This window comes from Molossus molossus, unplaced genomic scaffold, assembly GCF_014108415.1.
Source record: "Molossus molossus isolate mMolMol1 unplaced genomic scaffold, mMolMol1.p scaffold_m16_p_16, whole genome shotgun sequence".
NCBI classification, from domain to species: Eukaryota; Metazoa; Chordata; class Mammalia; order Chiroptera; family Molossidae; genus Molossus; species Molossus molossus.
In genome coordinates this window covers 67756490-67780929 of record NW_023425351.1, presented here as the reverse complement: position 1 = coordinate 67780929, position 24440 = coordinate 67756490, and the positions used below count along the sequence as shown (strand labels likewise).

Here is a 24440-nt window from a genome sequence, read left to right as displayed (position 1 = left end):
AGAGCCTCCTGTCAGATGGGGATTATGGTGAAAGATACACCCCGGATCATGGGAACTCATCAACACCAATTCTAGAACAACAGGTTCCGGGCAGTAGCTTTAATTATAACAGAGTGTGGGTTCTATTATAAAGTAAGCAAGGGGTCTGAGAGATCACAGAAAGAGGAAGCCCTGGGGCGGGGGTAGAGGGTGCGGGTGCGTAGAGAAACCTCCGAAAGAGATGCTTCTTATCTGCCTTAGTTAAAACTGAGTCAGCCAGGTGAAGGCAGAACAGTGGCCTCTACATCTAGAGCTAGATATAAAATATTTGTATTACATGTTAACATAAAAAGAGGAAAAGGTATCAATATATGACAAATCAGGAGAGTGCCTGTCACCGTGGAGAAAGGTGGGGAAAAAACTACCCTTAATTAAGAGAGAAATGGAGGAAATGCACAAGCCAGCTCCCACACCCACGTACCTGGGACCCTTACATTCAGGAACAACGTGCTCGGCTCCCTCTCTGCACTAACCCGTTTTCTGTGCTCCCTGCATTCCAGACGGTGGCTGCTTCCTCCCCCTCCACCCGCCCATTTATTTAAACCATGGAACTGAGGTCGGATACCCTGAGACCCTTTCTGGAAGTTTACAACACACTAAGTTAAAATGGAGTTTGCCGCCGTCCATCTCTCAGTGGCCTCGGCTGGCGGCCAAGGGGCCGGCTCTACGGGGACAGGAATCTGTGGAGACCCCACCCTGCACCGGGCCCTCCAGCGCTTCCTAGGATCAGCCCCCACTGGCACTGGGCAGATGAACTCACCCGGGCCTCCGCAGCCCACTGCAAGGCTGCTGGGTGCTAAAATAAGACCCGAGATGGAAAAAGCAGAGAGGAGGAGGGTCCTTGGCCTGTGTCTGAGAACAAAGTCAGACCGGCTGCTACGCCCCGTTCCCCAGCCCCCGGAGCACGCCCACTGTGGAGCAGGGAGCATTTCTGAAATCCTTTCCAGTCCTGCCACTCTCTTCATGGCACCCCACCCGGTTCATTCTTTCCCCCTGTTGCTTTTCAGTCGCTGTGTTGTTCTGTGACCTTCCCCCCAAAACAGTCCGCTGTGATGTCTGACTCTTAATGACACTTCATATCCTCATCGTCTCCTGTCAGTGCGGGATGTACAGGGGGCACCAGGCGGGGGACATCCGTGTGCCCGGTGGACAGGGACCCTGCGGACCAGGGTTCTCATTTGGAACGTCTTCTGTGAGCCAGAGCCCCTACAAGACGTTGGCGGGTGTTAGTTTCCCAGCCCCAAACCGAGCTGTCAGAACTGTCAAAGCATATGGACGCGAGTTGATTTCATTCTCCATGTTGATTTCATTCTGTCCGCGGCTGAGGTGTCTGTCTCTAGAACCCTGGCCCCTGGGCTTTTCACCGGAAGCCGTTCGGGCTTCCAGTCTCATCTGTCGAATTCTGTTTCCCTTTCCTATTTCCCCCATGTGTTCAGGACACTTGTATTAGATAGGGTCATGCTGTCTGCTCGAACAAAGAACCACCCAGGTTCAATCATTAGACTCAATAGACTCTAGTCACACAACAGTCCACTGTTAAATATCCCTGGTAGGTGGGTGATTCAGAAACAAAGCCCTCCAAATGGTATAGCTGTACCATCCCCGGGGCCTCAGAGTTCTTGGCATTCAGCTCCTGGAGGGGAGAGAGAAGAAATGGCCCAGCCCTTTCTTTACCACCTCGGCCCAGAAATGACAAGGATCCCCCTGCTCAGATGCCAGTGAGGAGACCTGATCATGTGACCCCACCTAGTTACGAGAAGGGCCCAGAGTCCCCGGCTCGGCGGTCTTGGCTAGTGCCAGGGAGGCATGGCCTTGGTGGACAGCCAGATTCTCCATCAGGCCTCTCTTCCCTCTCTCCTCCTGCCCCAACCCATCCACGCGAATTTGCACATTCCCAGCCCACCCACTTTCGACTGGCTGTATATTTCCAGCCCGGCCTGCCAGCATGTTCACGCACCACATTCACCCTGCAGACTCGCGTTTCATGTACAAGCAGAAGGAAACTGAATGAGCCCAGAACACTTGTCGCCTTCGGGGCCTGTGTGGCCATCTATGGAACTCTGATTCCCAGCACTTTCCACAGAGGCCGTGTGCCCTCTACTTGCCGAGGACCGTGGTGTGATGTATAAGTTGCCTTCTTACCGTAGCCCTGCAGAGTAGCTTTAATGATCTTTGCTTTATCATCGCGAAAATGGAAGCTCAGAGAGATTAAATAACTTTCCCGAGAACACACAGTTAGGAAGAAGAATCTACACAGGGCTCATGTTCCTAATGATTCTAGTGGATACTGCTAGAGCCTCCTTGAAGACTCTATTTACAGAGTGACTGTTAGGTAACATCACTTATTTTTAGCCAAATAAACAACTTATATAACCAAATTAGAGTTGGAAATTAATGTGGTCCCTTCAGTATACTCCAAGATGAATCTCTTGGAAGTTTACACGTTTATATTACACGTTTATACTTAGAATCAAAAGACCCAACCCTGAGCCCAGCACCTGGGGATAGCAGAATGGGCAATGCCATGAGAACCAGGGCCCTGGTTTCTGTGTCTTGTCTTTCATTCAGCAAACTCTTATTGCATGAGTGTGACTTAGACCAGTGCCCCTCTGACTTGAATCTGCACAAGGATCACCTGGGGCGCTTGTGAAGTCTGATGCTGAAGCAGCGGGTCCGGGGTGGGGCCTGGGATTCTGCATTTCTAGCAGCTTCTAGGAGATGCCATTGGTGGCCATGACCCCACTCCGAGGAAGCAGGTCTTGATTCCGGTCACTTCTGTTGATTCACCTCAGGAAACACGTCATGAGTCTTAACACATGATGGAATCTTGAAGGACAAGAGGATTTTATTTATTTATTTATTTATTTATTTATTTTTTAATCCTCACCCGAGGACATTTTTCCATTTTTTGTTCAGATAGAGTGGGAGGGAGAGAGAGAGAGAGAGAAACATCAACGTGAAAGGGACACATCGAGTGGCTGCCACCCGCACAACCAACCAGGGCCAGGGACAAACTGCAACTGAGGTACGTGCCCTTAGCGGGAACTGAACCTGGGTCTCTCCAGACCGCAGGCCATCGCTCTAACCGCTGAGCCAAACAAGAGGATTTTAATAGGTAGCAACAGGAGGGAAAGCTAAGCCAGGGAACTGGTCCATCGTGCAGTTGCAGGTGCGTAAGGTATTGGTGTCTTCAAAAGACCACAAGAAATTTGATGATATTGCAACACTGAGCACGTGCGAAACTTTTGTGACCTTTCTTCTCAGGGGATTCATTTCTCCTTCCCATAGGCTGCATGCCCCATAAGGGGATCCATTTCTCCTTCCCATAGGCTGCATGCCCCATAAGGGGATCCATTTCTCCTTCCCATAGGCTGCATGCCCCATAAGGGGATCCATTTCTCCTTCCCATAGGCTGCATGCCCCATAAGGGGATCCATTTCTCCTTCCCATAGGCTGCATGCCCCATAAGGGCTATGATGGTACTTCCTGCTCACTGCTGTATCTCCGGTGCCTGGCACATAGTAGTCGTTCAGTTAATTAGCTGTAGAATGAATGATGAGTGAATGAATGAACCATTTTTGCCATAGACAGATGGATGCTAATAGTTCTGGATGAATGGGTATACAAAGTGAGTGCGTTGGACTAGAAGGCCCTTGCATTTGCAGCTTCAAAGGTACTGTAGTGATAAAGAGGATAGACCCCAGAGCCAGGCTGCCTGGCTCACATCCTAGATTTCATGTCTGTGGGCAAGTACTCAGGCCTCAGTTTTTTTAACCTGTAAAATGGAGATGATCCTAATAGGCCCTCCCCCACAGACTGAGGAGTAAATGAGTTAATATAGCAGAACTCTTAGATCAAGTTCAAGTCCACAGTAATTGTTAGTATTGCTCCTACTACTGTTTCAGGCTTGTGTCCACAGTTAGGAACGATTTTAGCTGCAAATATCATAATCCAGGTAACGGTTATATTTTTTTCCATCTCTGTAACCTGTCTCCCCTCCTCCACTCCCCACCCCCATGCAACCATATCATTGCAGTGGACAGTCCCAACTCTGCCACATGCTACCAGTAGGATGTTGGGCAAGTCTCCTTGCCTCTCTGAGCCTCAGTTTGTTCATCTTCACAAAGGAGACAGTAATGCCTCCTCTCCTGGGTACCTGGACGGATTAACAAAGATGGTGCCCACGCAGCGCCTTGCTTTTAGAAGGGTTTCAAGGACTGCCCCTTCCCTTTCTTCCCTGCTCTCAAATCATACCCATAGCCTAAAACCTCACCTCACTGAAATGCTTAGTAAATTGGAAAGTTTTAAGTAATTAACTCTTCTGCCTGAAGTCTCCCAGGTTTACTTACTAGTTCCATAATTTTTGGAAAAAAAAAAAAAAAAGCCTCCCTCTATTTGTCTGCAGTTTGGGGTAGAGTACATGCCACTGGGCTGGAGATAATGAGGTTTTGTGTTCTTTTTTCCCCTGTGTTGATTTTGCCCTGTGTTCATGGCATCTGCGTTGCTGTTCATTGTGCAAATATAGAAATAATTCATAAAGCTCAGTTTGGCTTTTCCCAACACATCGATCTGTTCTTGGTGACAAATTTTCCTTTGGAATGTGTCTGCCTTGCCCACACTGCACGGCTTTGCACAGGGAGAAGGGCTTCCGTTGCCCCCTTGTCCTTCCTGAACTCCCGGGTGCACTGTCTCTGCTGGGATGTTTGTTAAACCCTGAGACGTCCCTCCTGACTCCCATGGCAGGAGGGCAAAAGTCTCCGACCACGGTCGATTTCTTTGGGTGGAGTTGGTGGGTGTCCCAGGAGGGCGTAAAATATTAATGCGCTTTCTCCCCACCCCATCCTTTCCCTGTCGTCTAGTATTCTTTTTGCAGATGTTAAAGGATTTACCAACCTCTCCACGACCTTGTCTGCTCAGGAGCTGGTCAGGATGCTCAACGAGCTTTTTGCCAGATTCGATCGACTGGCCCATGTGAGTTGAATTTAATTCCCTGCTCGTCTTCGGCGGGAGTGAGGGACTGCATTTGGAATTAGGGAAGAGGACTCAGCCTTCACCGCCAATGTCATTACCATTCTGCATCCTGTCCCCGGGCGTGGACCCCTGACCCTCACACATACTGGGGATCCGTGTTTGTTATTGACAGGTCTTGGATGGGAGGTTTGACAGATTCATCTTCCCAATTGAGAGACAGCTGGTTGAGTGACAATTAAACCAAAGTCCTTTTGATCTGCTTCCCCTCTCGCATCATTATGCCCCTGACGTGGCCAGGTGCCATCCAGCTGCAGCCTCCGAGTTCATGCGGCGAAGGCTGCCTGGCCAGCCCGGGCCATCTGGAATAATTGGTCTGTTCGTGAAAACCGTTCATCTACTGGGCCACCATTCTGTCTGACCTAACCTAAGAGCTCCGTCTCTTTCAGCCAACAAGACACGACCTTCATTTTCAGTTGGCTTGATCAGAGCTAAAATAGAAAACAGGTGAAAAGAGAGGACTGTCTGCTATTGAAACACAGATTCCAAGTCCCAAAGCCACCGGAGTCACGGAGGAATATCACTGTGACAGTGCATTTTCGAGCGGGTGCTGGGTTCAAACAGGCATGCCTCGATTTTCTTCTTTGTAAAGGGTGCACATCACTGCCAGCCCCGCGGGCTGTTGTGAGAGTTCCGTGAGGCCACGTCAAGTGGGAGCTCATTTTCAGACACGGAAATGTCCTCTTTGATGGCTGCGTCCCTCCAGCAGAGACCCACGCGTACGCAGAGCTGAGCACCTGCGGGGGTTGTGCGTGGGCTGTGTTTGGGCGCACGGGGCTGACTGGAGCACACACCCTCCCTTCCTAGAGTGAAGTCCAGTCAGGGCTCCATAAAAAGGTGAGCAACACACAATGTGATGAGTGCGTCTTGGTGACACGGGATGGCAAAGGCAACACAGAACCCTTGGATCAGAGGAGACTGCCAGGAGAATGTGACTCTTAGGCTGCGTCTTAAAAATGAGAAAACAGTCCAGCCGTTGTGGCTCAGTGGTTGAGCATTGACCCATGCACCAAGAGGTCGCCGGTTTGATTCCTGGTCAGGGCACATGCCCAGGTTGTGGGCCTGATCCCCAGTGGGGGTCGTGCAGGAGGCGGCCAATCGATGTTCTCTCATTGATGTTTCTATCTCTCGCCCCCTCTCCCTTCCTCCCTCTCTAAAATCAATAAAGGAAAAACAATTTTTAATGAGAAAACGAACATAAGGGAATACTACTGTTCAGCAATAAAAAGGAATAAGCCTCTGATACATGCAACAACACCACTGACTCTCAAATGCAAGATGCCAAGTGAAAGAAGCCAATACAATATCAGCGGATGTGGTATAGAATTATGCCCCTGGAACCTATATAATTTTATTAACAGTGCCACCCTAATCAATTTAATAAAAAATAAAATAAAATGAGAAAAGAAGCCAGACGCTAAAGGCTAGACAGAGTATGATTCCACACATGAGCCATTCTAGAAGAAACAAAATTACAGGGACAGAAGAGAGAAGTGGTTGCCAGGTGGAGGGAGTGGATTGGCCACACGGAAGCATGGGGTGCAGTGCTTGGGGGGTGGTGTGGATATTCTATATGTGAGCATAACGCTTCACATGTATCAAAGGGTAACTTTTATTGTATATAAGTTATATATCAATTAGCAAGGTGAAGAAGACAGAGAAGGTCAGATGGGAGAAGAAGAAGAATAAAGATGCTAACTACTCAGTATGTGTGGAGAAACCGGAAGAGATTTAGCATTGCTTGAAGGGGAAGTGATGATGTGCTAGACAGACAGGCAAGAACCTGCCTCTACTGGACAACTACTAAACACAGCACAAACCTGGGCAGATGAGGAGGGGGAGACTGAGGTCTTCTCCTAGTACAAGAGTTGGGTTTACCTAAAGGGCTGGGACATTGGGAAGAACGTATACCATTGCTTTTGATTGTTGCATCATTGGTGTCCGGTGCCAGTTACACACAGCTATTCTTCTTCGTATCACGGCTTTGAGTATTTCTGCTCAGATACGTGAAGATGAACAACAACGACCCTCCAGTGAGAACTGACAAATGTGACCAAGGTTAATTTTTAGCATCACAGTAAACTCCACGACTCAGGGGTACGGTTGCTAAGTATATTGATACAAGTTGTTCAACCAACATTTATTGACTGCCTACCACATGCCGGATAACGTGCAAGACTCCGGGAAGGCAAAACCAGCCCATGCCCTCAGGGAGCTCCAAGTCTGGAGGAGGAGAAAGACAAGCCCGCTGTCAACGTCTTTGCCCTCAGTCAGTCACTTCCCGGAGTCACGGCCTCTGCTTCTGTACACAAAGGGTTGGCCTCGTCCCTTGGAGCATCTTTCAGCACCCAAACTCTGTGCCTTTATAATGATCTCTCTCTCTCCTTGCCATGAACCTTTGCTTTCGATTTTCATTATGTTGCACGTCAGAGAGAACCCACCTCCCATGGACATGTCACACACTATGCCTGTTTATTCGCCGCAGGATTCAAATTCAGGGGAAACGTCTAAGTCCTCTGTTAAAGATCCTCTTAGTGTGACTGAGGTGCTCAGTGCCCTCGTGGTTAGATGCTCGGAAGAGAGCACTGTGACCTTCGACAGTACCTTTGACAAACCTCAGGGGCTCTTGGTCTTTGATCTTTTTGTTGTTGTTGTTGTTCAGGTAGAGTGGGAGGGAGAGAGAGGAACAGAGAGAGAGAGAGAAACATTGACGTGAAAGGGACACATCAAGTGGCTGCCACCTGCATAGCCAACCAGGGCCAGGGACAAACTGCAACCGAGGTAGGTGCCTTTAGCGGGAACCGAACCCGAGTCTCTCTGGACCGCAGGCCGACACTCTAACCGCAGAGCTAAACCAGCCAGGGCTTTGATCTTTTTTTAAAAGTAGTTCCTACTTGTCCCTCCCCATCAAAATTCAGAATGAAGACGGTGCGCATTGCTATGAAGGCTTTAAAACTGTAAAATGAAGAACATTTTTCTTGTTCTACAACTGACCTCATTGCAGCTGAGACCTTTTTAAAAATTACTGACAAAAACCAGAGGAACCGAAATTGTTGTAAAGAACAAATCCAACACAATGGAGAGCTAATCAACAGATGAAAAACAAGGAGAGAGCTATTTCTGCACTGACATCGAAAGAATTTCTCAATAGGTTGTTACATGAAAAAGAAGCATGTATCAGATCTATAGACATGGTATAATAAGTTTATGCCTAAAGAGCATGGAAACTGGTCATATATGTGATCATGTGAGTGTACATGTGGAAGCATGGTCTCTGAGGAGAGACAGACCAGTTCCCAGGTGCTGTGTGCCTGAGGGGGAGGGGCTGCCCAAGGGGACTTACCAGTTTCATCTTTGCTAGGACAATATATTCATGTGTTATTTCTGTAATCACCGTTACATAAAAGGCTATAAAATGGTCGTGTTTTCTAACAGAACTATTTTGAGTGCATTAATGGCACTAATGTTTTTGTTCTGAGAATCTTCCCTCTTTTTATTTTTTATTGATTTTTTTTTTCTGATTACGAAAGCCATGCTTGTTCACTTTGTAAAATTCAAACATCAAAGATATAGACAAGACAGGAAACGTACATCCGTGCCCAACGATATAACCATCTTTGATAATTTGGCACATATATCTCCTACGTTTTATCCACATAAATGGTTTTATAAATTCTCTGGCATTCCAAGATTTTTATTATGTTGAAGCCATCGAGATGGAAGGAAAAAGATTATATGAAGACTAACTCAAAATTTTCAAGGAGACCTTCACCCTACTTTATTTTTCTTCTTCACTATCTTTTTTCAAAGCAACCTGGCTTCCTTCATCTGAACTTTAGAAAGCAGTTTCTCATAAAAAAAGAAGTTGCTTGGCTATTACTGTCAAGTCACCTGACAGCTCCCAGGAACTGATGAGAAGATGAGCCCGGAAATGGACAGATAAGAAGACGGGCTTCCATACATTGTGCACATGAAAGAATGCGGATGAGCGAGCCTGAGGGGTTCAAAAGGGACTTGAGCATTCTGGTCTCTCGGGGGGATCTCGGAACCAACCACCTGCAGTTACCAAGGGAAGACTGCAGGTAGTTAAGTTCTGGAGGGGCAAAAGCTATACGTGGATTCTTGACTGTGGGGAGGTGGGCGGTGAGTGCCTCTAACCTCTGCTTTGGTCCAGGACTATACCCTATATATATGGGTGTTGTTGAGCTCGAGACTGCTTAAAACCACGAATCCAAAGGCACGGCCTGAGAAGAAAGACAGCGCCGGGGCGGGGTTCCTAGGGGAGCACAGGACGAGCAGGGGGATGCCTGCTCTTCGCCAGGCCCGTCCACCTGATGGGTGTTCAGATCAGGAAGCCACGCTCCTGTGTCTGAGCAGCTCAATGTCCAGTGTTGTTCCATACTCCACTCCGCCTCTGAGTCCTTCCACCCTTATTTAGGGAACCCCCAAATTCCTTAGGAAGATAACAGGAGTGTGCTGCAAAGGTAGGTGCTCCTGACCCCAAGGTGCAGACCACCTGACCTTGCTTTCCTCTTCCCCAAGCCTTTCTGAGGCACTGAGCCCTCTGCTGACTCAGTCCCTTCCTCTCCCATCCTGATCCTTCCAGGAGCATCACTGTCTCCGCATCAAAATCCTGGGGGACTGCTACTACTGCGTTTCCGGACTCCCCGAGCCCCGCCAGGACCACGCCCACTGCTGCGTTGAAATGGGTCTCAGCATGATCAAAACCATCAGGTAATTCGGGTTCTCCTTCACAGCGCCAGGCCTTCGATGCGCATGACGGGAACGACAAACACCCCAGCCGTTCTTTGTGGTAAATCGCGTGTGTGTTGAAAGGTGAAGCCCTCTGGCTTACTTCATGATCACTTCATACCCCTTCGTTCTCCCGGATGAACCAAGCAGCTTCATTATGTTCCAGTTATACCTCACTTTCAATTATTGGTGCAACACATTTGCATGACCCATGTCCTTGTAGAGATACAGCAAGGAACAAGATGAAGCGTAATGCTTGTCTTCAGGGGGTTATGGGGCAGCGAGGGAGATGAACACAAAGGCAATGTCAAGGTGGTACAATAGGTTCTGTGATGAATCAAATCCAGGATACTTGTGAAGAATAAAGAAGGACCAGCTAGTTCAATCCAGGGTGCTGGAGAATGCTTTCCAGAGCAGAGATGTCTGAGCTGTTTCCTGAAAAGTGAGTGGATAATAGGCAGATCCTGGAGGTGGATGAGAGCTTGGAAGACAAGACAGACATGGGCAGAAACTGGGACATGAAACCTGGGGAGGAAAGGGTGGTGACCGATGGCCTGCAGGCTCAGAGCAGCCAGGGACTACAAGACCTTCTCTGCCGTTAAGGGGTTGCACTTTATCCTAAGGCCAATAGGAAATCATTAAAGGACTACCCCCAGGGTCGGCTTCATGAATGTACAACAGGCTCTTTAGGCTTTGGTCAGTGTATTTGACAAACTGAGGCTTAATCAAGAGGGGAGGAGTTACTGAGGTCAAGGACTAGACTGCTGTGGCTTTGGGACAGAAGCTCAGTGTTGTCAGGGCTCCCCTCATGGTTCCAAAATTATTGTAGAGCCACCAAGCATCACATCATCCTCCCACAACCACAGCAAAGACACTAAAAAGAGGATACATGGTCAGAAACCTTCTCTGTGGCTCATGCTTGCATCTTATAGGGGAAGAAGATTCTTACCAGACACGGACAAGAAGGCTCTCCCCGTGAGAGAATCTAAGGAACTGGAACCTCCCTTTCAAGACCTTGGTAGAAGCCAAACCCTGTTCCTGATCCCTTCTTCTTGCTGACAGATCCTTGACTTTATTCAGGTTCCAAACAGAGGTCTGTAGACATCGGGAATGGTTGTATAGCCCCTAATGAAGAGGACATGGAGCCCTTTCCCTCCATATGCTCCTGCTCCATTGATGTTTCACTGGTCATTTCAAGACTGAGCCCGAAACCACCCTCCTGGAGGGCAGATCGACCACCCTAGCAGGCCCTCAGGGCCCCACCTTTGGAACCAACCCATGACCAGGGCCCGATCCAGGCAGTGTGGTGCTTTGCCATGAGAGGTATGATGAAAAGCCAACCTTTGTCTTACAATCAAGCAGGCAGGTGGAGAAAGAGAAAGAAATGCCCACTCTGCTGTGGCCCCTTCTGTGGAAATGTGGAAATTCCACCCTCCAGGGACCACGGGGAGAGGAGCCCATAATTTCCAACCAGAGTTCCCTTTGATCAGCCTTTGGTAGCTGGAAGAGGCTGCAGGTGTCTTTTTGCTATTAATTTGGACACTTGAGAGTTTTGCCCTGAAAACTTGGTTGAATTATGCTAACATCTTGACTGATTTCAAGGGAAACAGTGTTCCTGGTATCTTGTACCAGCTCTGAAACTAATTAGGTGCACGAACCTTATTCTGTCCATCCATCAGTAGACCAGCCAACAAATCTGTCCACCCATCAGTAGACCAGCCAACAAATCTGTCCACCCATCAGCAGACCAGCCAACAAATCTGTCCACCCATCAGTAGACCAGCCAACAAATCTGTCCATCCATCAGTAGACCAGCTTAAGCAAAAGGTAACTCTGTAGAGACGGCATCGTGAGAGAAATGAACACTGATTGTCAGAGTCCTTTAAGATAATTAGAGCATTGTCATTTGTCTTTCTGGGGAGGACCACATTCCTCCTGACCCTTTGATCCAATCTGTGGTCTTCTTTCTGAAGTCCTGAAGAGGGACAGTGAGGAGTGAGATTTGGAGAAGTTGAAATGACCCAGGGCTTTCTCTCGTTCGATTAAGTGTTGCTGCTACTCCTTTAGAATAAGACAATTCAGTAGGATATTTTTTAAGCCGCATGAGTCAGAGTCTATTAACACTGAGACATCACCTCGATTATACTGTGGGTGAGTTGAGGTGCAGCACTCCTCCTCCCCATTAACAGCACAGCACGGAGCAGAGGCATGAACAAGAGCTCTGTATTTCGGGGAGCCTTGGTCGCAGTTGGCTCTGACTTCTAGAGTGTCCACTCGTCCTGTCGAGCGGTGTGCCCTCAGGAATGCCTGGCAGACAGTATTCGCACCTGAATGTGTGTGGGAAAGAAGCCCAGTTACATCGCTCTACCAAACACTTAATAATCGTAACCAACTATCACTTGCATGGGACGCCAGTTTTCACTCAGCCCCAAAGGCACTTATTTCTGGCCGGAACACTCCACAGGAGCCGTCCAGTCTGGAACCACGTGCGGCCTGATATCGTCCATGTTGTGATGTAATGTCAGCGTCATACACTGTGTATTGACTGGTCTCCCCAGACTAGATGGCCACTTTGCACATTTGTCACAGAGATGGATCCCTGTGGGGGTACTGTCCCCTCCCCTTCAGGGGCTGTCCCTGCCCCTCTTCCTGGCATTTTTCAGGGTTAGAGACCCAGCAGCAGCTCCAGGATGCAGGACGGCTGAAGAGGATGGTGCTTTGACCGAGAGATGGCACCTCGTTGGCTCTCTCTGGATCTGGGCGGCTGCGGTCATTTCCTTGTTTGGGCGACGTTACAACTCTTGCACAAAAGGCAGATCAACTCAAAGTGACCTTGGCCCCTTAATCACATCTCAGTCCAAATACGTGACAGAGATTCCCTGTCAACCGCAGACAAGCGGGGACAGGGTCCCGGCACCAGGGAAGTGTCAGATGTGAGTGAGAGTCAAGACCAGCAGAGGCTCCAGCGGGAGGAAGACCGTGTCCCCGTCTCTGTCTTTCGCGTCCTTCGGATGGAGAGCCACTCATTGCGCTGATGCCTGAACTCGGACACTGGTACCCGAGGGATCAGTGTGTAGCTCCGGGGGTCTCACACACATCCCTCAGGAACTAGCAGAACCAATACCGAGAACAGAAAAATCAGCAAACGTCTGAGAATAACAAGCTAATGAGCCCGAGTCAAGCCTCAGATTAAATTTATTCCATTAAAAAAACACACACACACATTTGATTTTAGAAACATGATATTAGCTAGACAAATGACAAAAAAAGTAATTGCATGTAACTTTATTTCTCACAAAGCCTTGAATACTGGCTCACACATGCCTGTTCATAAAATTAAATTAATTAAAACAGGCTCTCGTAATAGTTCCGTTCGGTAGGGTGGAAGCGTCCCCTGGGTGTGGTTTGGGGAGGCTCGATGCCGGGGAGGACACTACATCCACGGTGGCAGTATCTGTGAGAGGCAGTGTCTTTATTAAAGATCTTCAAATCCATCCTCGATGGATCTGAATGAGAACCGCGGAGCCGCTCTGCTCAGCGCGGTTGCTGGAGTCATGGAATGGCACCAGGACACCAAGAGGGAGCTGGCCTGTCCCCACCTGCTTAGCTGGAGCAGAGGCCTTCATCCCCATGGCGGGACAGGGACCCGAACACCGGAGTTAGTTTGCTTCCCCCGCGGAGGCGGGAACTCCCAGACTCGCATCCGTCTTTCCTTCCTCTGCTCTGCTTCCTCTTGCTCTCCCTGCTGCCTGCCTCCCGCCCCTCCCTCACTTGCTGCTCTCTCTGCTCAAGCCTCTGTTCTCACCTTGTTCTGAAATGTCATCATCTACAGCGACCAGAAGACCACATTGCTCTTAAACGCTCAGCAAGCGCAGCAGTCTTCAGTCCATGGAGAACGATTCTCCACCCCACCCCCTCCAAATTATGTGTGATAGTGAAGATTGAATCTATCTGGTAATAATAACTTATAAAGCTTCTATTGACGGAATGTTCGCCTTGGACCAGGCAGACACTGTGCTAAGTGGTCTTCCTGACCCACCCCACCTGATTCTGACAACAACCCCGTGAGGACACCACTAGTGCTTCCCCCAGGGTTCAGAGCGGCAACCTGAGTTCTGATGAGATCAGCGACTTCTGCTGCCCAGCTTGTAAGTAGCAGAGGTCCAGAGGCAGGGAAATGGTTACATCAGTGTTGGCATACTACAAAACGGGCAAATGGTGACGATGGAGCATCATGCTTTACATTCATATTGAACAGCACAAGCAAATGTTTGTGAGTTTAAAGAAGTATCCACTGTGGAACACACACACACACACACGTCATTGAGGGCAACCTCTGCACAGTGGAACATACACACATACACACACACACACACACGTCATTGAGGGCAACCTCTGCACAGTGGAACACACACACACACACACACACACGTCATTGAGGGCAACCTCTGCACTGTGGAACACACACACACGTCATTGAGGGCAACCTTTGCACCGTGGAACACACACACACACACACGTCATCGAGGGCAACCTCTGCACTGTGGAACACACACACACACACGTCATTGAGGGCAACCTCTGCACTGTGGAACACACACACACACACACGTCGTTGAGGGCAACCTCTGCACTGTGGAACACACACACACACGTCATTGAGGGCAACCTCTGCACCGTGGAACACACACACACACACGTCGTTGAGGGCAACCTCTGCACTGTGGAACACACACACACACACGTCGTTGAGGGCAACCTCTGTTCTATAAAACATCTGGTTTCACAGGAAGCAGGAAGGTCCTAAAGCCTGTGGAGGGAAAGGGGTGGTGGCGGGCCTTTCACTTTCCCTCACTAGGTCACACGATGTTGAGCAGGAATCTACATTAGTCCCCTGTGTGTCCACCCCCAAAACGGGAGCACCGCTGCAGGGCGTGCCGCCAGCGAAGTGTCCATGGAGCACGCAGCCTGGGCCCGGTATTCACTGACCTTGAGCAGGTGACAACCTCTCTCTGTCTAGCTTCCTTAGCTGCATGTGGGGACAAACCATCCCCACGGGAGCTGCATGAATACAGGAACTGGTTTTCTGATTTGTCTGTTTGATTCACTACTTCTGTCTGCAGAGGTCTTCCAGAGACGTTTGTGAGTGAGCGAGCGAATGAATGAGTGAATGAATGAATGAGTGAATGAATGAATGAGTGAATGAATGAATGAAGTGTATCTATAGTATAGGGTGGTTGTGAGGATGAGATGAGATAATGAAGATAAAAGGCCTGACACAGAAGAGGCAGCAGACATATGTTCATTCTCTTTGAGCCTCAGTTCCCTCATCTGTAAAATGGACATTAATAATGCTGATAAAATCACTGTGCACGTGAACATGAAGCTTTTCGGGAAACCTGAACTTCCATGCCAGGATACGACCTGGTGGCTTCCAGATTTTTAAGGCGCAAGGGGCCCACGTTTCAGAAGGCAGACTGACACCGAAGTCCAGCAGAGGCTACAGAATAGGTTGCCGCTGAAGGTCAAGTTGGAAGCCAAGGCGGCTGCACTGGCAGCCCCAGCGCTACGGCTAGTGACCCAGGAGGTGCCCGTTAGTGAACTCTGGCATCTACAGAATGGAGCTTGATAGAAGTCTGCTGACTGGGGGATTCATTGGTAGAGACTGTGTCATCCACCGTTTGGGCTGAGCCAGATCAAACTCCATTGGCCCATGTGCCCCTTCTTTTGAAAAAGAAGCCATGTAAGAGTGTGGGTGTAGGCCCACACACCTCGGGCGAAACCCCAGCCACTCCACCTGTGTGTGCCCCAGAGAATGGAACTTTTTTGGGTTCAGTTTCCCCGTTCTTAAAGCAGTGCTGGTAACCATACACTGGCGTCGTAAAGGTGACATTAACACAGTCAGCTGCGTCACCAACGCCTCGCGTGTCCTTTCCTGTGGAATGTCCAGGGGCCCTGTTTCTCCCAGGTAGCCAGGGGCCGATCAGTCAGGTCTTACTACACTGTAAACCAGTTCATCCTTTTGAACCAGTTTCTGTCTGGGAACTGCCAGTGGTGTAGTAAGTGGGCTGGTGGAAGCTATTTAGATGTAACTCCAGCAAACGCAAGCACAGTTCCAGCAAGAAGGGTAGACGGATCTAATTCATCGTTTTTTGGTCTGATTCAACCTGTGTAATGATAAGTCGGTATTGCTAACAGAAGTCAGTAGTAGCTCCTGTTTTTGTGTGTTCAGGTAAAGTACTTTATATACCTGGGTTTATAAACCATCCTAACAACTCTGCCCAGGACTGGTGCTCACTCCCATCACCCCTGAGAAAACTGGGGCTTGGACACTGATGATGCAGCCTGCCCCGTGCCCGCAGCTAGTGAGTGGAGAAACCCAACTTCACACGAGGCCTGCGGTAACGCAGGGCCTGCCCCTTGGCGACGGTGACAGTGCCCGGCACTGAGAGCCTGTGTCATTTGCTGCAGCTCCCACAACCGGCGAGTGGTATCCAGCCTTGGAACTCTGGTCCCTGCCCCCAAAGCTGAGGAGGGGGGTGTTCTGCACCCCACAGTCCTACGTGCTAAGTCTGCCCCCTATTCGTCCAGGTATTTCACAGTGGAGCGAGTCTAATCTGCAGACTAACGGTGGCTGCTCCATTATCCCCCCTGCTATTCCTCCAGCACCTTCCGCAGATGGGTTGCTTGGCTGAAGAATGACTTCAGGAGCTTACATTGAGACGGAAATTCTAAGGTTCTGTATCTTTGACCATCGACCAAGCATTCCTCTTTAATAGTTCAATGAAAAGGAGTAACATCTTCAATCTTTTGCTGGTTAACTTGTGCAGGAGTGGCTCCCAGCTTGATATAGAGTTGCAAAAAATAGTGTTATTGGGGTTCCTTATTTAAAAGAAATCTTAGAAACCCAACATGAAAAACAGGAGGACGAAGCTGCTTTATTTGAAGGGGGACGATGTGGAGGGTCACCCCACCCCACCCTCCTGCTGGCAGGTCCAGAGGCACCTTGTGGTTCCCCTGGGGCCCTTGGAAGCAGCTTGCTTGGGACAACACAGGGCTATACAGCTAGCAAGTCTTTGAGGCACGTCCTTAATCACTGAGTGCTCAGAGCACTGACCGCACCTCTGTGCTAAGCACGGTGCTAGGCTGCCCTCCAGAAGCGCAGAGCCGCGGAGGAGAAGGAGGTGTGGACACTTACCATGCAGGTATCTGGGGTCGTTTCCTCTTTCCTGTGGCGGAGGAGGCACAGCGGACATCCCTGGGCTCTGCTTGGGAAGAATTGAAGACGCTTTATAATTTAGTAGAATTCTCTCCATTTTCACTTGAAGAAATGTTCAGAGGTCCCCCTGGAGGATCCGAAACACGCGGTGTGTGTTTGTGGTTCTGTGTAACCACTGGGCAGGCTTTCTGAAGATCAATGCCTGTGAATTATTCATTACTTTTACACAGTTTCATTTCCATCTTTAAGTCAAATCCCAGACCTAACGAGAAGAAAGAGAACAGTGCCAGAAAGAAACTTTGTGTTCTTCGTACGGTTTCTCTTTTGCAGAAGAGAAAAATGTAAGTGTCTTTTCATAGGATGTTCCAGTGCGTCCCCTGCGTCATGTTAACTACCTCGCGAAATTAGTCAGCAAAGTACTTTAACATCCATTATCTCCTCTGGGACTCACAAAGGCTCTGTAAGTGATCAATCAGCTAGAGCTTTATTTACAACCATTGAAACCCAAGGTTACATTAAGCTGTTTGCCAAGGATCACACATTATGTTGCAAAGAGCGTGAGGTTTAAAAACACAACAGCCCTAGGTGAGTCCCAGAATCCTGTTGGTGAGTTATGTGGCCACAATACCATCCTGTACCTTCCTGGGCTGCAGTGCCTTCACATATGAAAAGCAAGCAAGTAGTGCTGAGTATGTGCCAGACATTATTCGCAACTCTCCATGTATGTTTATTCACCCAATATGACAGTGCTATTATTCCCATTTTATAGGTTGAACAGCTAGTAAATGGAGGAGCAAAATATAAACTCAGGTAGTCTGGCACAGGAGTCCTTATTAATCTCTACACTCTAGTGACTCACCTGTGGTGAGAAGAATATGGATTGAGACTCGTGGTTGTAACAGTCAGGATAGTCCTGGTGATGCTGAAGTAACAAACATCCCCCCCAATCTCAGTGCTTTAAAACAGCAAAGATTGGTTTTTCACTCTCATTTCCTCTCCAGTATGGGAGGGTGGGGGGAATGGCAGGGCACCACCCTACACTGTCCTCATTTAAGAACCCTGGTGAAGAAGTCTCCATCGCCAAAGTCATTGACTTATGGTGGACACAGAAGAAAGAAAAGAAAAACAAGGAGTGTAGTTGGTCAGGCTTTTAAAGCTTCCACTCAGAAGCGACCCATATCACTGCTGCTCACATTTCATTGGCCAAAAAGAACAAGAAAGTGCAATCCTGCCATGTGGGATATTGTAGCACAAATGTAGCTGGCGGACAGCACGGGTGACCTCTCCAATGACCTCCTGCCTCACAGAGACTGAAATGTTCCTCTCGAGGGCTGGATGCTATTTCTCCTCTTGCTTTGTTAAATTTTCTCAAATGGCCTTTCCTGCTTTCATCATCAGTGGGATGAAGGGAACTGCATAGTTTTTAACTCACAAGTTAAAGTCGAAACCATGACCCGGAAGCCAGACTCTTCACCAGGGACGAGAATCGTCTTGGTCTTTAACTATAAGCAACCCTTCTCATCTCTGCAGCCGCCTTCCTAATACCTACTTACTTCGATATTTTTATGTTCTCAACTGACTTCAACCTTTTTGTTTCAGTAACTTTGTGTGATCCTACAACTTGTTAGGGACAGAGCATGCAGAGGCCCAGTTTTGCACATGGAATCATTCATTCATCTTTCCCAAGAAGGGGAGTTGTGTTTTCAAGCCCAGCTATAGGTGAGACACGATCCTTCCGGCTGTGAGAGGCACAAGAATTACTCAGAATACTGCCTTCCAGGAGCTCATACGCTTTATCAAAGAGCTTAACTATACCATCCACCCTTCCTTCCTTCCTTCCTTCCTTCCTTCCTTCCTTCCTTCCTTCCTTCCTTCCTTCCTTCCTTCCTTCCTGTGAACATTCATTGAGCATTGGCCAAGTTCCAGACACTGCGTTGTTAAGAGAGGCACATAACCCTGAGCCATGGACAGTCTCTTTCCTCAGCTAGCTCAGAATCCAGTATGGAAGCCAGACGGCTACACTATAGCACCTCGGGTATTGTTCACGTGGGCGCAACAGGAACACTGGGAAAGGCAGGACTTGAGACTTCGATTAAATGAGGAGATGGACATCCAGACTGAGGGAGCATCATGGGGAGAGAAGAAACAGCGTTCAGGCAACAACTGAGTTGCTGTGGATGGCGGGAGTCTAATGGGCCATGAGAAATGAGACTCATAATTGAGGCCCAGGACAGATCTGGAAGGTTTTGTGTTCCACACCAGGAATTTTCCACTTTACCCTATGAGCCAATGGTTTCTAAATAGTTTGATCCCCCTTCTTTATCTAAAATGATTATAATTATTATTATAATAATTTATAAACTGTATGTATTATCTATTCTATTATATTCACACATTTAAAAGCATATACTATAAAACATACATGCAAAGTGGACTTTAAAGAATAATGATGAAATAAATAATCACGTTAAATATTTTAATTCAATGACTGTACTGAAGTCTTTCTGGTCTTAGTCTTGGTTAGTGAGAGCCAATTATTTTGAAAATAATTGATCCATCTTTAAGAATCTTAATAGTTTGTGATACAATAATACAAAGGTCAGGTTCCAAATTCAGTTTATTTCTATACCTGTCTCTAATGGGTGTCAGATCTAAATATATATTTTATGAAGACAAGGGAAACCCTTGGATCCTTGACTGTTTCTAAGTCAGTTATACCCAAGTTCCATATGAGGCTTGTCATAATTTTTTCCCTCTGGTATCTCTGCGTTTTTCTTACAAGCTCACTAGAAGACAATAAATACCTTTTACTATTTTTAACAAATGGGTACAACCCCACAAAGCATTTCATTTGGAAGATCTGAAAACACATTCGTAAATGTGCAGCTCTGAGAATTTTGGTGGATGACGTATCTCATGTGTGACAACCTAGTCCCAAAGAGAGGAAACACTTCCAAACTCCCATTTGCAGAATTCTCTCTCCAGAGCACCAGTTTCGTGGGGAAAGCAATTACTTCTGCCTTCTAACACTGTCATCTTTAAACAAGGGAAGCAAGATTTTTTTCTCCCAAAATATTTGCTAGAGAGAATATGAATGGCAACCTTTTAGCACAGAAAAGAAAGCAAATAGGGAATACTTGGTGTGGGTTTTTTGGGGGGAGGGGGTCAAATTAAAATAGATGAATCATCTTTAATTCTGACAATTCTCTTAAGCATGTCGAAGTAAGATAACGATTGAATGTCTAGGTGGCACACACGTGGGCAGGAGCGGAACTTCCAGAGTGGGACAGATGGGGGCCGCCGCGGCCTGATGGGTGTTGTCTGTCCGTTCACCTATGTCAACAGGTACGTGCGGTCGAGGACGAAGCATGACGTTGACATGCGAATCGGAATCCACTCGGGCTCGGTGTTGTGCGGCGTGCTGGGCCTGCGGAAGTGGCAGTTTGACGTCTGGTCTTGGGACGTGGACATCGCGAACAAACTTGAATCTGGAGGGATCCCGGGGTAAGCCAGAGCACGGCCTCGTCTCAACGCCGGCTCGCTTTGGGAGAGGGGTTCCCGTGGGCAGAGCTCAGGGACATGGATCGAGGAAGCTTACTGGGGAGAAGGTAGAATCCTCTGTGCGTGGTCTGAGATTGTTAGGGTTTATATTTTTCTGCTTTTTTAACTATCGGGTTGTTTCCCATTCCTATCAATCAATATTTATATATGAATGAACGCAGCTTACTTTTCAGTAAGAGAGTTAGCCCCCAGTTCTAAACATGCATTACGTACCTACTATGTATTAGCCAGTCTGTGAAATATCATTAGTACCTCACATCATCTGATCCTACAACACCTCATATAGTAAATAGTAGCTTCCTGGTCTTAATGAGGAAACTGGGGCTCAGAGAAATTAAATGTTACGTAAACACAGCTGACAAGTGCCTCAGGACACATCACTGCCTCCCACTGTTAATTTATTAGTTCTGGGTTTTTTTACCCTCACCTGAGGACATTTTTGCATTTATCTTCAGATAGAGCAGGAGGGAGAGAGGGAGGAAGAGAGAAAGAGAAGCATCGATGTGAGAGAGACACATCGAGTGGTCGCCACCCACATGACCCCAACCGGGGCCGGGGACAAACTGCAGCCGAGGTACGTGCTCTTAGCGGGAACCAAACCTGGGTCTCTCCGGACCGCAGGCCGACGCTCTATCCGCTGAGCCAAACCGGCCAGGGCTCAGTTCTATTTTTTATCATAAATTCCCAGGCCCTCAATGTGTCCCCAAGAGCCTGGCATGATGCTTGTCACATGGGAAGAAGGAAAGGAAGTGGGGGATGGGGAAAGGGAGGCACAGAACTCCACAGCATAGTGGTTGACAGTCTGGACCCCGGACTGTCAGGCAGAATTGAATCCAAATCCTTTGCCTGCCACAGACACCAGCCATGTAGCCTCACACAAATTCTTCAACCTCTCTGAGCCTTGGTTCCTAGATCCGTGATGCTCCGCTTCAGCGGGAATCTGGATCACCTGGCGGGTTCGGTAAACCTTAGGTGGCTGGACCCCACCCTCACAGTTTCTGACAAAGGCGATGTCTTTCCAAAAAATGCCCGAGTAATGCTGATGCTATTGGCCTTGGTACCGCACTTTGAGGACCACTGTTCTTGAGCTTTCGTTAAATGAGAAAAATGCATATAAAGTCCTTGGCCTGTGCCCAGTAAATATTAATTGTGGTTGTGTTGGCAGTAGTTCCATGTGATGCAGACATAGGGTCTTAGAGGGACCTTGACACGGAAGTCCTTGCCTCCATCCGGCACTGCTTGTGACCTCTTCAGTCACATGACTCTGGGCCGCTACTTGCTCACTGTCTCTAGTCCAGTTTTATCATCAGCAAAATGAGGGGGGTGGGGGATGCCTATCAGCTAGAGTTGCTGGAAGAAGGGAAATGATATGGGATGGTCCATGGAGCCAGTCATGACGTAACAGCTTTGGCTACAAGATGACATTTATGCAAACTTAGGTGTTGCCAAGTTGTTAGACCTTATTTACTGTCACGACTATTATTATTATTACATCTTGGCATTTAAAAGTATCAGAAAATATCAGGTGTCCCTGACACTCAATATATGAGAACACTGCCTAACTCATTCCGTAGAGAAATGTAATCACCAGACTCATCTGCACGTTCCTTAGTCCAAAGCCCAAGCTAGTAGCCATGACAGAAGAAACCTCTGAAACACAGTTGCTATCAAAACATGTAAGTGTAAGTTGATCAGAACTTCAGCAGAATAAATTAGTAATGAGCAAAGGTGAGGATGTCTTTCACTATGGGAAGCATACCATTGATTTAGTGTATGCAAATATTATTTCCCCTACATGCACACTGATGCAAGGTACTAAAATGTAGGATCCAGGGAAAATACCAAATGCGGGTTGGCATTTCACATAATTATTTTAAAGGAAGATCGGCCATCAGACTTTACAAAACCCTTCTAGGTGTTTCACTGCACCTGAGAGAAAAAGACAAGCTTCTAGCCCCTAGCTCTGTGGCTAATCAGAGAAGTCTGGGATATTCATTTCATAGGAGGTCAAATGACCTTTCTGTGACCCTAGGGCAACACTATGGAAATGGTACCGATGGGCAAAATTCATCCTGAGAATATTTCGTGCTTATTCAGCACGTTTTGGAAAAGAGCACAAAACGTCTTGACATGTTTTTGTTTCTGTTATTCCCCCCTCGATCAGTGACTATTTGCACAGATGCTAATTTGGAAGGTGTGGAGAACGTGCCCTACATGATCAGAAATGCATCATCGGTGGTTTCTGGGTTTTTTGTTTTTTGTTTTTTTATGTCCTTGGCAGTGAATTATTCTCTCTAAGGGCAGGAATTGAGCAGAATGGGTAAGAAGGGTAAGAAGGAAGTACAAATAGGGCTAAAAGTACATGCATTTGGAAATGCCACTCAAAAAAAGGCATTGATTCAGTGGGTATTGTTTCTAGAATCATAAAAGCCAAGCAAAATATTAAGCACATACCTTATTCTTTATTCATTCATTCCAAGAAACACTAAAGCTGGCCTAAAGAAAACGTGTCGAGCTGCCTCAGGGACAAGGAATCTGTCACGTTGACGATGTGGGGTGAGCCTTCCAAGCAAAAAGAAAGGCATAAAACAGAGCCTTGAATTTGAAGAAATACCAATTACTTGATTTGCTGGAGAGAGGAGAGGGTAATATTTTGGAGGAATGTCGGAAAATGAGCTTTGAGGTGACAGGGCCCAGGGAGTGGAGGCCTTAGAGACCCTGTTCAGAACTCAGTCTGTGTCCCATAGACCTTGGGGAATAAAGAACATGCGGTCTCAGTGACATTTCTTAGCATGCTCCTAATAATTTAAGCATTTGTTTTTATCATATAGACAGTGTAGCATGCATTATTTTGACTAATGTACACCAATGAACTCTTTTTTAAAAAAATTAATTTTATTGGGGTGGCATTGGTTAATAATATTATATAAATTTCGAGTGTACAATTCTATACTTTACATCATCTGGATGTTGCATTGTGTGCTCAACACCCAAAGTCTAGTCTCCCTCCATCACCATCCTCCTCCCACCCCAGTTCCTCTCTGGTAACCATCATGCTGTTGTGTCTATGAATTTGTGTTTTTGTTCATTTGTTACTTTCTGTTCAATATCTCACACATGAGTGAAACCATATAGCTCTTGTCCTTTTCTGTCTAATCAACCCTTACAATGACCCAAAGAAGTGGGTACCATTGTTCTCCTATTTTTATGGACGAGAAAATGGACTCAGAAAGGTAACTTGCTCAAGATCTATCAGCTAGCAAGTCAGTGGTAGAGCCAGGGTTTCGATCCCTGCAATCTGGCCAAGAACCCATGCTCATAAGCACCGTGCTAGTCGACCCTCACCACACACAGCACAGTGAGCCGTCTGGTTGAGTTAGACAGTACAAAAAACTCTTTCCCAGAATAATTTACCATGTGCAATTTCCACGATTCAAGTCTGATCCCCACGGCCCTTGATGTCATCTGCTGTTTTGCTAAAAAAGAAACCTGAATCATGAACTGCAGTGGCTGATGACTGTGCAGGAATGAGTCACACACCTTGTGAGTGAGCCCGGCCAGCTGCCAGCCTGCAGGGGGTCAGGGCTTCCTTCTCTGCTCCTTTCGAGAACAGGGGAAATTGCATCTTATAATGGTTTTCCCAAAAGACCCTCCATGGAGCTCTGTGGACTTGTAAGATCTGTCTTTGCTCTTAAGGAGATTTTAGAGGAGTTGAAGAAATGAGGCAAGACACGAAGAGAACTGTCGTCATTGCATAATGATTTTAGACAATAATTACCACTGGGTTAAAAAACATTTATAGAACTTGTTTTCCCAATATAATCAACAGCACTGAAAAAAA

The 24440-nt window shown here is 47.5% G+C and overlaps 1 protein-coding gene across 2 annotated transcripts in view; it reads left to right on the top strand.

Annotated features, from left to right (window-relative positions):
• ADCY8 (adenylate cyclase 8) overlaps window positions 1–24440 on the top strand; it is a 158925-nt gene that overhangs the window by 54375 nt on the left and 80110 nt on the right. For both annotated transcript variants that reach the window (XM_036263950.1, XM_036263951.1), the window contains exons 4-6: window positions 4899–5010; window positions 9674–9801; window positions 20384–20542. In XM_036263950.1, the coding sequence (XP_036119843.1) occupies window positions 4899–5010; window positions 9674–9801; window positions 20384–20542 (399 nt within the window). The remainder of the gene's footprint in view (window positions 1–4898; window positions 5011–9673; window positions 9802–20383; window positions 20543–24440) is intronic.